The 16,293-nt window shown below is 31.1% G+C and overlaps 1 protein-coding gene across 8 annotated transcripts in view; it reads right to left on the reverse strand.

Moving 5' to 3' along the window:
* LOC118191115 (carbonic anhydrase-related protein 10-like) overlaps positions 1-16,293 on the reverse strand; it is a 164,418-nt gene that overhangs the window by 19,234 nt on the left and 128,891 nt on the right. For 3 of the 8 annotated variants that reach the window (XM_035361907.2, XM_085808680.1, XM_085808681.1), the window contains exons 4-9: positions 14,250-14,444; positions 10,705-10,806; positions 5,211-5,277; positions 4,028-4,182; positions 3,542-3,673; positions 3,054-3,096 (exon numbers count right to left, since the gene is read on the reverse strand). In XM_035361907.2, the coding sequence (XP_035217798.2) occupies positions 3,054-3,096; positions 3,542-3,673; positions 4,028-4,182; positions 5,211-5,277; positions 10,705-10,806; positions 14,250-14,444 (694 nt within the window). The remainder of the gene's footprint in view (positions 1-3,053; positions 3,097-3,541; positions 3,674-4,027; positions 4,183-5,210; positions 5,278-10,704; positions 10,807-14,249; positions 14,445-16,293) is intronic. The other 5 variants (XR_015038790.1, XM_085808682.1, XR_015038791.1 and 2 more) reach the window with 4 other exon arrangements.

Consider the following 16,293-nt stretch of genomic DNA (forward strand, 5'->3'; position numbering starts at 1 on the left):
TGCGCCATAGTAGCTACACGCTCTTAAAGTTTAAATCTGCTAGATCAACATAGGCGGTCATGATAACCGTATTTTGAAAAGCACAGAGTGCTATTCTCATTGCTGATTTGGATGGGTGTAAAACAATCATCACCTGTTTTATTTTGATGAAGGCCATAAAGAAAAACAGACTACAGGAAGATATTTATTTAATAAAGACTGCAAGATAATATACATTATTTTTTGCAAATCAAACCATTGTCTGTATGCGATAATCCATGGTGTCTTATCTTTCTTACAGTCCTAATTTAGCCTATTCTAATTTTCATTCGTCCTTTCGAGCTTATAAAGAATAATCTGTATGATTTCAGATTTAACAAGGTTAAAAAAGTGAAATAGGATTTAAGGGCATGTGCATGAAAGTAATCTCCAGAATTTTCGAAAAGTGGATTTCAAGCTTGGACTGTAAATTGTAATTGAAGCTACACATAAATAACAAAGTAGACAAAAAATACAAAATCGTGAGTACTATTAAGAAAATAAGCACAGTTCTGGAGTGAAAAAAGGTCTAAGCATTGATTAGTAGTAAATAAGTACATTCTTGGCGTATACGTTTTATTTAACTAACATCTTGTATTTTCTTTTCCATCGTTTGCTTTTACTGATCTTTTTCACACGAAATTTAGACTTTTAAGTAAATTTGCTCACTCTTTGCCTAATACATTACTTCGTTTCTATAACAGCGAATACATCTTATTCTTGTTATTTCTGAATGATTACAAAATTTGTAGAAATACAAGAGAAAGAATTTGCTCTCTTAGATTAGTTCTAAGTGATACTTTCAGAATACTAAGAAATTTCGATCAGATTTTGATTAGTTGGAGGTGAAAATGCGTTTTATTTTGGTGAGTAATAGTTTCATATTGGATAAATCAACATGCTTTATTAGCTCTATAGCTTACTCAATGAAAATATTAGTTGCAGTCAGATCTGTGCGAACCTTCTACTTAAGAGTATGTAACATTTTGTAGTTAAATTGCTAAAAAATATGAAATTGCATGATTCATCAAAATCTGCTACTACCAGTGCTGAAACTGTTTTCATAAAATGTTCCAGGTTATTTTAACAAACTATGTAATTGAATTTACATCTCGATAACAAATATTTAAATAAATAGAGCCTTTAGCCACTTTTTTTGAGCAACCATTGCATGTAAACATTTGCATGTAAATTGTTGATTAGCAAGATTTACGTTAATAATTTTAAGCGAGGTCGTAAACTTAAGATATTCATTTAGTTTGATGTGATAGTCCATTGGACTGAATTTCGTGCCTAAATGTGACACTTATTCGAATCCATTACCTGCAGATATTATTGAACGAAACACCACAGACGAGATAATCTTCATTTGATCATCTTGAAGATAGCACATGCTTTTAGAAACATGGTAATAGAGAGACATGTCAAAATGATTGCTCTCTCTCTCTTTATTGAATAATTTCTCCGAATTTGCTATCAAGGTAAGGAAACTACATCAATAAGGTTTCAAGTAGGAGACGCTACTGAGGTATCGACCGGAAGAAATGCCATTAATTATACCGTTCACTCTCTAAACCAGTATTTATTCTTTGTGAAATGGGGGAGTATGCAAGATTCATTGAAAGGTTCGGTGTAAGATTGATAAAAGGGAAACGCTCCTCATTTACATGTTGAACAAAATCGTCAAGAAAAGAGTTTCATTCAATTAGCCTGAAAATTAGATGGAAGAGGAAGACGTAATGCAAGATAAAAAGGAAGCTATTCCTAAAGGGAAAAGAAATTAAATGGAATGTCGTCAAACATTCATGAATTATTAATAGTAGTTATAAATATGTAATGCTGAACATTCATTGCAACGCTCCCTTGACAGATTTTTAAATCTCAGCTTTCACATTTTAAACTTATAAAGCTCATTCAAGCGAAAATTATCTAATTAAAATTAGATTTTTTTAATTGATTCTGAAATTTAATAATAAATATTGCATTTTGCATCGCATGTTGCTTTCCTCATTGGATCTGAATGTTTATGACGGTAGATAGATCAAGATAAGAATCAACAATTTGCAAATATACAGTGTCTTAATTCAACTCCTATGACAAATTTTGTTTAAATAAAATTCAGATTTTACAGAATAGGTGAAAAACTGTACAATAAAAAATTAAACTGTATATATTTGACTTTTCAAAACATACAGTAACTGAATATCACGATAATTCTCTTTAGAAAAATCTCGAGTATATTCTTTCTTTTTTTTTTAAAGAATTATTTCTTTATATAGCGGATGTGCAGAAACAAATTTCACAGCTCTTCCATTATAAAATTTTGGTGAATTTAGTTTTTAATCTAAATTAAAACCTTTTTGGTGAATTTAGTTTTTAATCAAAATTAAAAATTTATCAAAACACATAAATACTATTATTTCTACTTCTTAAAATTAATACACATAAGATCGAAATGCCTTTTCGTAACCTCAGAGAAATGAAGTTTTCTAAACTAAACATTTAAGCATTGGATCTAGGCCTTTACGGTATTTAAAACTGAACTGAAACGTTGGGTGCTATTAGAATAGAAACCTTTCGCTTATTTCCCCTTAAGTACTCCAGGATGAGAAAAGAGGGAAAAAAGATGCATTATTTTCAATAAAAGTAAGTAGAATGAGGCAATTACTTTTCAAACGGTAAAGTTTTCAGGAGAGGACATTGTTTTTGAAATTTCTGTTCCACTGCCATTTCATTCACTTAATTAGATCTCAGGATAATGGGGTTCCGAGAACATGAGAGCGACGCGAGTTAATTTAAAAAGCACATGGGACATTTGCCTAAATTGATTTGGCCCCCACTTTCCCTTATAAAAGAACTAAGAGTTGATGGATTTCCGTTCGCAAATCGCTTTATTTGTGGAACATCGTTAGGTTTAGAAACGACCTCATCATTCACACGCTTTTCAAAGGTAAAGCGAAAAGTACAATTTGAAATAATGGAATTTATTAAACTTTATTCTGGAATTGTTTATATTAAAGGAAGCAGAAACATACCTTCGTAGCGCATATCACTGTGCATAGTTGGACACTTCTTACCCTGAAATAGGAAATACAAACTTGTGGAATATTCTTGCTACTTAAATTAAAGTTTAATTTAAAATTAGGTAAATTAAAATGCAAAAGCTTCACTGGCATTTACATAAATGATACTGAAATGAGCTACGTCTTAAAATTTGAACGTAAAATAAACGGTGAAGAAACTCGTATTAATTTTGAAATGTCAAGAGAAACATCTGCTTTTCTATTGATTTCAAATATTGATTCAATGCAAGCACGAGTTAACTTCTCCTGCTATGCATCGTCTATTTTCCTTAATCTTTCGATGTTAATTGAATAGGAAGGTATAAGTCTGATCATAAACGGATGATGGAAACAGAAGGGAATCAATTTTGAAAGCGAATTTCAGAACTTCTTGTGGTAGAGGAGAAAATTAGACTACAATGCTGAAATGCTTCATATTTCTGAATGAAAAGTTAACATACCTGAGCTCTCCGGAAGTCAATATTTGTCCTGACGACTCTTTGGTTCAGTGGCATAGGAGGTCGAAAATTATTTCCTAAGGGAGCTTTTGGACTATTTTCGACACCTTGCACTAACTTCCGCAGAATGTAGAGCTAAAAGCACAAAGTAGCGTTTAGTAAATGATCTAGAATAATTGCAAAGGAACATAGCTTTCTGTTCCACAGTTGCTATGTTAATACTAAACAAATTGCTTTTGTATAATCAGTCATCAGTTATAATATTTAATTAAAATAACCGTAATCTTTTTTTAGTAACTTCTCTTAATAGTTATAAATATGGACTGTTGACTGGTTTCTAATTGCTACAAAATGGACATGTCACGTTGTATTTTTATAAATGTGCATGGTTTAACTGTTTCTAATTGGAGCAAAAAAGAAACATGTCCCACTGCGCCTCTATAAAAGTGGAAAACTCTTTTCAATATCTTAGTTGAAAATTCTGCATACCTGTTGCTTAGTGATATAAATAGGTCGATTCATGACAATCCACGTTACTGTTTCTTGACATCCAGGCATGGTCAGAGATCCTTCGTATGTCATAAAATGTCTTGTGTCAGGTAAAAGATTTCTCACAGACAAGTGCTGTAAATACGCTTCTTGACCTAAAAATTGAACGTTTCACCTTTAATCATTTAATTTCCCATTACTGTATTATTAAGGTTTCGTTATACTTGATTATTAAGGTTTTGTTATACTTGATTATGTCTTTATTAATTTAAAATTGAAATTAAGATAGAATTTTGCTCCATTTTCTCACTTTTAAGAGCTTCTAATGAAGTCTTAAAGATTCCATTTCTGACTTTAATTCTTGAGGAATTTATGGCATATCTTGTCAGTGTGGTTTGAGATACATCGGCCAAGCTAAAAGACCGTTAAAATTTCGTAACAAGTAACACAAATCTTGTGTCGCAAATCTTGTCAGTAGTTTTAAATTATGAATGTAGTCTACTTACAAAGTCGGCGAGAAAAAGAAGTTGTCATAAAGGCATAAAAGTAACAGATTAACTGTAAGTCTGATGCAGTTTTATTTGATTTGGAAACGTTAATCTCGATAGTCTGAAAACAGCATCATGATTGCTTGTTAGTGTAATATACTTAGTAGCTTAATTAGCTTGTGATGAGTGTTTGTCAGTAACACCAATAACAGCTTCAATATTTAGACGATTAACTGTGGTCCAAATTTCAGTTCATTTTTACATTATTGTATATATTCTCTTTCTACCAACAGCAGGCTCGTGTTAAATTAGTTTTTTATAGAAAGAAAAAGTTGAAAAAAGTTATACATAAATTTTTGCATCCAAGGTCGTTTGTGTTTTTAAAACAGAGAATGTTCCGACGTTTTATCCTTACTCTAATACAAATATTGTCTTAGTGTGGAATGTGTAACACACTGCAGATCACATTTCTAACATTATAGGTATGTTTACCCCCTTAAAGTAGACAGAAGTTGTAAAATGAATATAAAATTAGTTCATAATGTGAATTTCAGAGGAATAGTAAAATAAGTTATATTATCTTCTTCGTCTAGTGGTTTAAAATAAATATACGTAAAGAGCACTCGAATAATAATCCTTAGTTTCATTTTGAATTATAGCAGTTATTTATTAATAATGATAAATGTAATATATACCTCTATATATTATCCTATGGAGTTGACTGGTAAGTATTCTGAGTTCAGCATTCGATAAATCTCCCACCTGAAAAATAAATATGGATACTGTAAAATATAAATACAGAGTGCAAATATAATTTGTTGAATAACACTTTTGCTCTCATCTGCTCATTCCTCTCACGACATCGGCCCATGATATTCCCCTGTTCAATAAGTTCAAGTTACCGCTGCAGTTAATGAGGTTCAGCTGTTAGTAGGCTCGGATTTTACTGCATTATGCTTAGCTGCACTATTTGACGATATTTTACTCAAAACATTTTTCCCTTCATAACTGCTATAACAGCATTACGCAAAAATAATAGTACTCAGCAACAATGATTGTTATGTTTTTAAGGCGATTATTTCCACAAAAAGCTAAATTCATATGAAATAACAAGCTGTCATCTTAGGGAGATTTTCACTATATGTGGTGTCATTTCAGTTTTCAAAATTAGAAAACTAAAAAAAAAAAAAAAAAAAAAAAATTGACAAAAACTTTACTGAACAAACGTTTTCTTATGCAGTTGCCACCATAATTTTACTCACCGTAGCTTTATACTAAAATAAAGAAAATTCATGCTATAATCGAACTTCTTAGCATTTTTCAAGGGGATTTTTGCAATGAATTCACATTATTCGGACGGTTAAGTACGAGGGTTGACTGAAAATTTAAGACTGCCTCTTGTTTCTCTTTACTGATGTTAGCAAAGGCAAGACTTTTGAGAAGGATTCGGGAAGGTTATGCATTGCGTACTGATTGTGATTTAAAGCGGGAGTATTAGATGTGTTTTCCTTTGGCAGATAAAGGGGACGTCTTTGTAAAAATGTGGCAGAGGTGTGTTTGGATTTTGTATTAAACTATGGAGGAACAGTTGTAAAATACTTAAATTGTTCAGGCCAGTGTACGGCACAGAAACACTTAGCCATATTTCAACGTTTCAGTGCGTAGTACGTTCAAAGACGAGAATACGTGACGGGAATACAAAGGCGTTTGATTGGAAAAACACATTCTGACAGGACAAATACTCCACTTACGGATGTTAACATTCGCGGTCGCTGGACAAACAGTCTTCATGAAACAAGGTCTTCATGAATGCGTGTATTTTGTGCATCTAACCACATTTTAAAAGTTAACTTAAATGCTTACCATAATAAATAATATTTTAATTAACATTAATTCTATTAAAAACCCAAAAGCTTTTTAAGATTTAAAATGACAACATTTTTGTAGATACAGTATCATGCATGAAAAGGAAAAGAATCTATAAAGCTAATGTAAAAAAATTCTTTTTAAATCCTTATAAACTATAAATAATTTTGTTTAAAAACAGCTTTAGGTAAAATTACAAAATATCAATCATTTTGGATTAACCAATGAATTTTAAATATATTTCACATTATATAAATTGTAAATATTTAATTGCAAATCCTATACATTTTATTAATAATGCGTATCGCTTGGGCATACTACTCACAGGCTTGTCAAGGTGATTCACTGGAATCAGATGATATCAGCACAAAGCTATAGCTCAAATTAAGAGTACTTGTAAATTAAGTACTGCTTGTACTCTTTAAATTGACTTTCGGTGTCAACATGATCCAAATATTTTCAATTTGGCTGAGATATGGTTATTGGGCAGGTCATAGGAATTTTTTTATTTATTTAGAAAATTAAGTTTTCGTGCTTGATAACATACTACATTATTATCCTTAGCAATGTAAGCATTGTTTAAAACATGTTCATAGCTGAAACGGGCACTTTTCTCTTAAGCATTACAAATATGATTGGCCGCATTCATTAATGATGTGAAGTAGAACTACTACATTAGTTGCGAGACTACCTCGTATCACAGCTGCAGTAAGATGCTTTACTTTCTCTGTAATACGACAGGGGTTAACTATGGTTGTTTTACTGAGTACAAATGCGGCTTTTTTATTAAGTGTCAAAAATGTGTCGTTTCATTACTCCAATTAACTATACGCTATTGATCCACAGTCCATCCTGCATGACTACGTATTTTTGTAATTCCTCAAGTCTCTGTTTTGCAATAATGAAAGGTTTCTTCGCAGGCTTATGGGTTCTTAAGCCATTTTCATTCAGTCTCCAAGTTATAGTGTACCTGGAAATATTAACTGAACAGCTTATTTGTCATTTATGCTTTAATTTGTCAAAACTATCGAAACAATCTTTTAAAGATAAACGATAATAAGACTTAATCACTTTCGTATTGCATTTTTTCATGACCGTCCATTTTTGCTCCGATATGATAAATTTCTATTTAAAATGGAATTATTAATGCATATGTTAACTGTTGACTAATGAAATCAAGAATTCATAGTACTTTAATGGCATGATAATCTTTCATTAAGCAGAGCAATAATTTAGTACGCAAAAATTACTTTCAAATGCCATTCTTTAAACTGATAAAAAGAAAATTCAAAACTGCAATAAAGAGTTCCTTACATCATTACATTTAAACATGCAAATATATATTCTTTTCTTCTATGCGAAGGGTTCTGACAGCTATAATGGTCTGAAAAAGCAGTTTAATTTTCAGTAATTATGCTTTTTATGCAATTTTCTTTCTTTTATAACGTTTCAAACAGTGAAGTTATTTTAAAACGGCGAAAAGGTTTGAATTCTATACGCAGATATTATTAAAATTATATATGCTTTATTCGGTTTGAAACCGAAGTGCATTTTCAAAATATGAATATACATGCAGAATACATGTTTTTAAGAAGAGATACAGCACTTTCGCGCCGATTAGCATGACTACTATATAAACATTTGTGAGAATCAAGACCACATTTCATCAATAAAGAGTGGTTTCTGCTCCAGGATAATGCTAAACCATATTCTGGTGCTGTGATGTAGGTAGAAGTCTCGGAAATCTCGGAAAAGAAGAGATCAAAAATGCACTTCATGCAGGTTGAACTTGGTACTAGGTGATTTCTGGGCATTTTCTACGCAGAAAAATGGAGCTGCGTACGAAGAGATTACATTCTAAAATTCAAAAAGAACAAAAATCATGGCTTCATACTAAAACAGATATTATAAAACAACTTATTTCTTATTTTTCAATCGTTGACACCAATACATAGGCTGATTTAATTATTCAATTTATTAAATAATTATCTCAAAAATTAAATAAAAAAGTAAATTGCATGTATGTACGTTCCTCGTTCTATGTGAACACTTAGTTCTCCACACGTACATGCGCAAATCGAAGCTCTAACTTGTTTTTTACTTATTTCATATTTTGTGCCAATTTCATGAATTTTTTATTTACAAACTCAGTGATTTAAAAGTAATGCGTTGCCGCTGCTCGAAATAAAACGTTTTTATCTTTGTTGTATGTAAACGATTTAAAAGAAATGCATTGCCGTTCGGCAAAGTGCAAGATACTGAAAATTTCAAATTTAATCAACAAACTCTGCTGTTTCAGAGCAATGTGTTGTCAATTGCCGTAAATAAAAATATTCCTATTTCCCACGAGCCTGTGTGTTGCTGCTTAAGTAACGTAAGTTACTTAACTTCTGTATTTAATCTATTATTTGTTAATGAACTAAGCGATTTAAAAGCAAGAAACGCGGCTCTTAATAATTTTTTTAACATTTTGATCTAATTGATTTAAATTAAAATGCATTTATTTTACGATATATGTAATTAAAAACATCATTTTTGGAGTTATGCCATCTGGGCCCTTTGAAATCATAATAAGGTATTTCTCCCGCCTTCCTAGCGGGAGTTCCTAGTTTTTCATCTCTCGTCCTTCAAGAAAAAAAAAAAAAAAAAAAAAAGAAAAGAAAAGAAACCTAATGTCTCTACATCATTTACATATTTTTTCTTCTTTTATAATTACTATTTTAAGCGGCTAACCTCGCAAGCAGCTAGTAAATCAAGAAACAGTTAATAAGAACTTTGATAAGCATTCTTAATGCACAATATGAATGTCATCTAGGTATTTTGAATAAATCATCAAAATTATTAGATTTTACAAAAAAGTTTTAGTAAAAATTAAGTAATGATAAACTCAGTTCTTTCGAGAACTGCTCTTAAAATAAACACATTCTTGTAATTTAGATTTTAAATTAAAATTAAAACATGTATGCAATATTTTTCCTCTTATAGAAAATGAGGAATATGATGTACAAAAGGCAAACAATTATAGCATTTATTATGGTATTTAAAATATTAAATTACTTTTCAATTTCAAATAAACAGTCGAAGACTGTACAAAATATAAAGAGGACATTTGAATCGAATATTCACATAGCTAAGAAAATGAAAATAAGGAAAGAAAATTAAGAATTAACTGGCCGCGGAAATAAGAAAATATATAAAGTTTTTTAAAAAGAAGAAGCAGATTTTATTATTCGCAAAATTGTTCTTTTTTTCTATAAAAAAATGTTTCATGCATCACCTGACGCAAAAAAGAAGAATGATTACATTCTCGTGTCATTTCCGTTTAAAATTTTAATATATTTATTAAACAGTGATACCCAGTGTAATATTTTAATAAACTAAGATGGTAAAAGTTTGGAATGATAGTGTGAATCCTCCTTTTTTTTCAAATTGTAAATGAGCAAAATAAGTCTTAAAAGAAAGAAGGGTGATAAATAATAAATCAAACATTTGAATCAAAGATATTAATGCAGACATGAATGCCCTGGAATGCTTTTCAGGGAAGCTTCCAATTTTCTGTCAGAATGCAATGCGTATACAGTTTTATTCCCTTATCGTTTTTGACCAGTATTTTAGGATGGCTTGCTTAACTGTTATACTCATTGTGGGAGAAAAAATAACAACATTTTTAATTAGTGCTTTAAGCAAAACTGAAAAATCGTGGGAGTTGATCTTCTTGCCAAGCCTAAAATCTGTATTATAAGGATATAATTCTAAAGCACAGTGACTATTTAAAATTGGGTAATATTTTTAAATAAATATGTGAAGATGCTCCTTATTCAGAAAATAATTTGATGTGAATAAAATGAAAACATAAAGCTTGAGCCGCTTGCTTTATATTTAATGGAAAATAAGAGAGAATTGAGAGGATTAGGTACTTAATTTCATATCCTGTCTTATTCTATTGATTACAAAAGAGAAAACTGTTTCGTTGCGGCACTGCTGTTCCTTTTTTCTCAACGTCCTTAATTTGTTTCATTGGATGTTCCTCAAAGAAGCTGTATTTGGTTGCTTTTGCCACATAAAAAAACTTTTACTGACAATTAGGTCACGCATGCATTCCATAACATTTTCATGTTTAGAGCGTATAAAGTGCAAAATTTATTATGGCTTTGATACAAGTTGACTTATAGAAGATACGCTACAACAAATTTTCATCTTTACTAGGTCAAATGGTTTACGACCCATGTTTACATTGCAAGAAATTACAATTTTGCAAACATATAAAACTTCTTCTTTTGTTGAAAATGGTATATTAAAAATTAATTAAAATGCTATGCATACTTGTAAAAGAACTGCAATTCCCACCATGCCTTCACTTCTCCGTACTGCCAAAGCTTCAGATATGTTGTTATATAAGTCTGAATTGTAGCCGAATATCTGTAACTTCATGAAAAGTTATTTTTTCAACAAAAATTAATGCAATAATAAAATAGTCAGATGGCTGTTTTTAAAGCTTATTAAATTATTAATTCACAGACCTGCATTCATGACTTCAGAAGAAACATTGCCATATCATCTGTGCTTAATACATAATTACTCAATGCACAACAAATAAAGCATGGCAGATTGAAAAAAAAACAGGACTGTTTTAATGCAGAAATAACAGGACTGTTTTGAGAACTAAGTAAAACAAAGTTAATGTCTTGAATCTTAAGGATTTATTTTGTTTTACTAACCAGTTATTTTATCTTAATTACCTTTGCTGTCTTTCTCGCTTTCCATTTTCTTGCTGGAATGCAAGTTTCTAGTTTGCGTGTATTCAAATGAGGCAAAAAAAGAGACAGTATTTAAAGGAAGGTTTTAGAGGGTAGAATTAGAGCGCGCTCCGCTTTCTGAAGGCCACGTTTGCTAACTGATTCTCTTGAGAGCAGTACATCTGCAGCGTTGCGGTATTCTCGCCATCAAGCTTGTCACGCCGATTTATGTCTAAGCCAACTTGCGCGTTTCTCTATCTGTGTGCATCTGTTGGCTAACTTAACATTTCACTTAGTTAATTTAAATTTCTTACTTTTGAGTTAAGCCATAAATGCTGGCTATTCTGTAAGCACAAGCAGTGCCTTCTGTTAACTTTTATTGGAGTTAAATAAAAGGATCTTTTACATCCTTGCTCAGTCTCTGTCGTAATTAACAAGACATAGCAACAATACCTTTTGTAATTAATAAGACCTATTATATACCTTTATATAGATAAGGTTTCTTTAATCTTTATAGTTTTCGTACAATGTATGCTACCAAAGAAGACGAAACTGTATAAATCATTTACTGCAAATAATAGTACAACATTCAAAATTATAAATAAACTAAATTAAAGATTTTAATATAACACCCAAATGGTATTCTTATCAAAAATCCTTCATCTTCTGTCCTTACTGTAAGCGCACTCTTCAAATACATTTACACTGTATAAATATGATATTAATTCAACTCAAAAATACTTATAAAGATGATTCTTTAAATTATTTCAAGTTTTCTCTTTCCAGTTTATAGCTCGAGAAGGAGATGTAACGACTGCTTGAAGTACTATTATTTTAGAGCTCTATTACTGCAGAAGTATGAACATATAATTTAATAATTCATTTCAGTGCAATTTCAAGTTCTCGAGTTTCAGTTTTTAATGCTTTAAACTAGACAGCTATGATTCAGCTACTTCCGTTTCAACAGAGTTGCGCCAAAAGAAGTTTATTTCACACTCATGTGTACACATACGTCTCTGACTGTCAGGTTATTTTTTGATTTGCAGCTAATAATTATTTATTAAGCAATATAATAATTTTAAATAGAATTATGATATTTGAAATTTTACTGATAACTTTGGATTTCAATTCAAATTTCAAATAAATAAATTTTTTTTATAAGCACTACTGATAGCAAGAAAGGAAGGTAGAGTAAGTTAAACTATCAGCAGTGCAAAGGCTGCAGTAATACGACAAACATAATTATACTAAGAACTAACCACAGAATGATTAGGGAAACAGAGATTAACCTAAGTCATATTTCATTACTTTTCGTCAGAAATTCCACTTAACGCTAAAAATTACTTAAAATAAATAGGTATTATTTAAGAAACAAGACAAGAAAATTAGACAAGAAGTACTAATACATGCTATAAAATTTCCCAGAATTTAATTATATTAGTAAGAATTAAAAGTATTTTTATTACAAAACTGTTATTCTCAAGATTTGAGCTCTTGTTAATGAATGGCATTGTCAAATGAAACAATAGTAAACATAGAAAACAGTTATTTCCATGTAAAAAGGAAACGGATGAAACAGGTTTTGTTTAATTTTCTCACTGGAGCACTGTTAAAGCGATTTTTCTATTTGTTCTCTCTGTTCTGAAAGAACTACCTTTCTGCTTATGAAATAGTTGCGTAGCAATTTTTAATATATTTTCTCAGGTTATATTGTAGCATCTTCAGGATAAGTTATAACATTGTGCATGAAGTCAAATCAAATGAATATATAACCCCAAATCCAAAGTTTTGCATTAAGCATTTTAGAAGTGTATAAGTTCCACTTCAGAGCTTATAGCTCTTATTTAAAAGCATTTCTGCAATGTACATATATTTTTGCCCACAAACTCTGCTTTCTTTTTACATTGTCCTGGACGATGCCCATTAGCCGGGAATAATTTGTTGGTAGAAGTTCTTGTAATGATATACGACTACTGTCAAAGACAGAAGAGGCAAGAAATCCACATGCAATATGCATTAGATTCAGCAGGAATTCATCAGAGTGCGTTTCTGCGGCATCCTTTACCAAAGAATGCTCAATTACATCGACAGTGGAGAGAGAGAAGGAGAGAGGTCCCCCACTTTCCGGCCCTTTCTTTCGTTCTAATAAACTAAAGACGGAAAGCGTATTTGGTGTAGAAAGAATAAAGAACAGCGAGTAAGTTAAGATCTTTATTGAAGAGAGGCATCGGCGGAGGGCTATGTTTTATATATGAGTCAAATAAAATGTTCTATTGGACTCCATTAAAGGCAGCTATTCTTCCAGAAAGATATCGTTATAAAATAAATTATGTCTAAATTATTAGTTTACAATATCTTAACCTTTTTAAGAAGGTAAAAATTATTGATTTGCAATATAAACAGACATTAGATGTGAAATGTAGTTGTGAATATTTATTTAAAATTCTAATAAATTTTAGATACTTTCATCACTAAAATATGAATTAAGTTTTAATCTCTGAAATCAAACCTAAATGTAGTTAAATTCAATAATTGCAAAAATTATGTAAAATACGTTTTTTCGAATGAGGAACAACTAGAAGTATAGAGCATTTGGCATTTTTTCCCCTTTCATGGTTTCAGTCTTTCTCCGCAAACCAAAATTGCATTTTATTTTCCAAAACATTGCTTAAATTATGGATATTTACAGCCACATTACAAAAGTATATATTTGAAAGTTTTAAAATTATAAGAAAAATATTTTCTTAAGAAGGTAGAACAGCGATATTTTTCAATTACATAATTCAACATAGTAAATAATAATTATCTCCAGTAAAAATTAATTACTTTAAATCAACAATAAATGCTCAAGAAAAAAGATAACTCTGAAACATTAAACAGAAATATTCCTATAAATTCAAACCAAAACGCTCTTAAATTCTTGACAATAACTTTCACAGTGTAAAAGAGAAAAACAGTGTGCATTGTGCATTTAATCAATACTCATTAAATTTTACTTTTAAAGCAACGTAATCAAAAGCAACTGATGAAAAGTGACTTTTATTAGGATAATGTACAATAAAAGGAAACTGATTCATTTAAATTTAAATTAAACAGAGTAAATTACGCATGAATATTTCTTTTTATACTTACTTCTGCTGGGAATGAATAACCAGCGATTGTATGCTCTGATCCTCTATCATCTGTCCTCCCGTAATGTAAGTGAATTTCTTCGAAACGATACCTGTATGACAAAGGCCCCTCAGTGATGTTAACTACTGTTTCAGGATCCAAGGATTCAGAACGGAATATGACACTATGGCCTGTATTCATAATCGTTCCACTCACCTGCACAAAATCATCATTGATTGCCTGAGATCTGAATCGTCTCTAAAGAATACAACTCATCATAATACATTTGCCTATTTAATAATGCTCTTACCTATTTGATAAGACATATAAAAATTCACATACTTGATATATAAATGCTCATATCTTTTTTCCAAAAGAGACCTAACATAGCATATTTGAGTCTCGCAGTTCCTGAGATTTGAAATATCTAAGACTCTCTATCTTGATATTTAATTCCATATTTTTTGACAGTCTAACTTAAAAATTTCTTGACTTCAAATTTTCTGGCATAAAAATTCTTTTTACGATTAAAGATTAGTCACTATTTTTGCGTAAGTTGTATAGTGTTTCGAAGTAGATTCAAAGTCTGGTTTTAGTTTCTGAGATAAAATAAGAATTTACTGTTAGCATTTAATTTGCAGGATTTTAGTTTGTAGAGTCACAAGATTATATCGACGCTGAAACGTGTTAATGTGCATGGCCCTCCCTCATACGGGTCGAGCGTGTTTCCAGTTACAACACGAAGGGATGCGGAAAGGAGAGAGAAAATACCTTATATACTCCCCCTTTAAAGGGCGTCTGGGGATTAGGGGACACAATCACCAAGTCCTGATGGTGACAAATTATCGCACACCACCTTTTAGTTCGAGCGCCACTTGTAGAGCCATTTTAGTATTTTTCGATGTAAGGAAACTGAAGAAATCCGCAGTGCCCTCGCCGGGATTCGAACTACGGACCTCTCGAATACTCGTCGAGCGTGCTTTCAGTTACACCATGAAGGCATTGCGGAAAGGAGGGAAAAATATTTTATAAGATGACTGTTATAAATTGCCATGCTTCATTTTAATTTTTTTGCATTCGAAATTTCAAAGACTTAATTCCTGTCATAGGATTTAAAATTTTGCAGGTCTATTGTATCACATTTCAGTTTATATCTTTGGTCTCTAAATTGTAATGATTTAAAATCAATAATTGCAAAGTATTCTTCACTAACCCGAACAATAATTTAAAAATGACAGATGTTTATGACATAATTGCTCAACAAGTATATTTTAAGAAACTCTATAAATTTTTATATAAGATAAAAGACGGCTTCAGTTATAAATAACTTAGCTAATACAGTGCTTTGTTTTCTAATAAAGATATTTGAAACGGTTAACAGAAGGCAGACACAAAATCAAATCTGAATAAAGAATATCCAAATCTTAACAAAGTCCTTTTTATTTGAAAGTGCCTTATAAAGTTTTAGAAGCTGTAAGTTATGTTGCAGATAGTTCTTTATAAGAAAACTGTTAGTAATACTGCTTTCTTCCATCAACAGAAATGCCTTCACGCCAAAAAAAAATACAGTCCTTCGTTATCGAAGAAAAAGTATTTGGCAACGCAGAGATGGCTTTGTTTGTTTTCTGCTCTCTTGAAAGCTAGAAGTCAAGTGTTCCTTTTTATGGTTTCTGCCTTTCTTTTCTTTGCATCGCCGCCTTTCTCTGTTAAGCGTAAAATGATTTTTACCCCAGAGAAAAACCTTCAACTCCCTTTCTTCTCCCAGTTACGCCAACTCTGCTGCTTTAACGCCACTTTTAAGGAATTCCTCATCGGCATTAACGCCATCGTAAGACTGGATACCTCGACGTCTTTTTTATTCTCTTAAAACATTCCACCGAATTAAATGAAACAGAAATCTACAAACTAAGAACATGTTACCATCGATAGGTAACCTCTTCTCAATGGATGCAAACAATAAATTTAAATCTTTCCTTTTCTGTGTTATCTTTAGTAAAAGTATATCAACGAAGCATATTCTCTCATCTCGTAAAGCATATTACTCTAACCTACTTCGGTATTCTTG

Source organism: Stegodyphus dumicola, chromosome X1 (assembly GCF_044657685.1).
Source record: "Stegodyphus dumicola isolate Sdum_Otavi_A_Nest chromosome X1, ASM4465768v1".
NCBI classification, from domain to species: Eukaryota; Metazoa; Arthropoda; class Arachnida; order Araneae; family Eresidae; genus Stegodyphus; species Stegodyphus dumicola.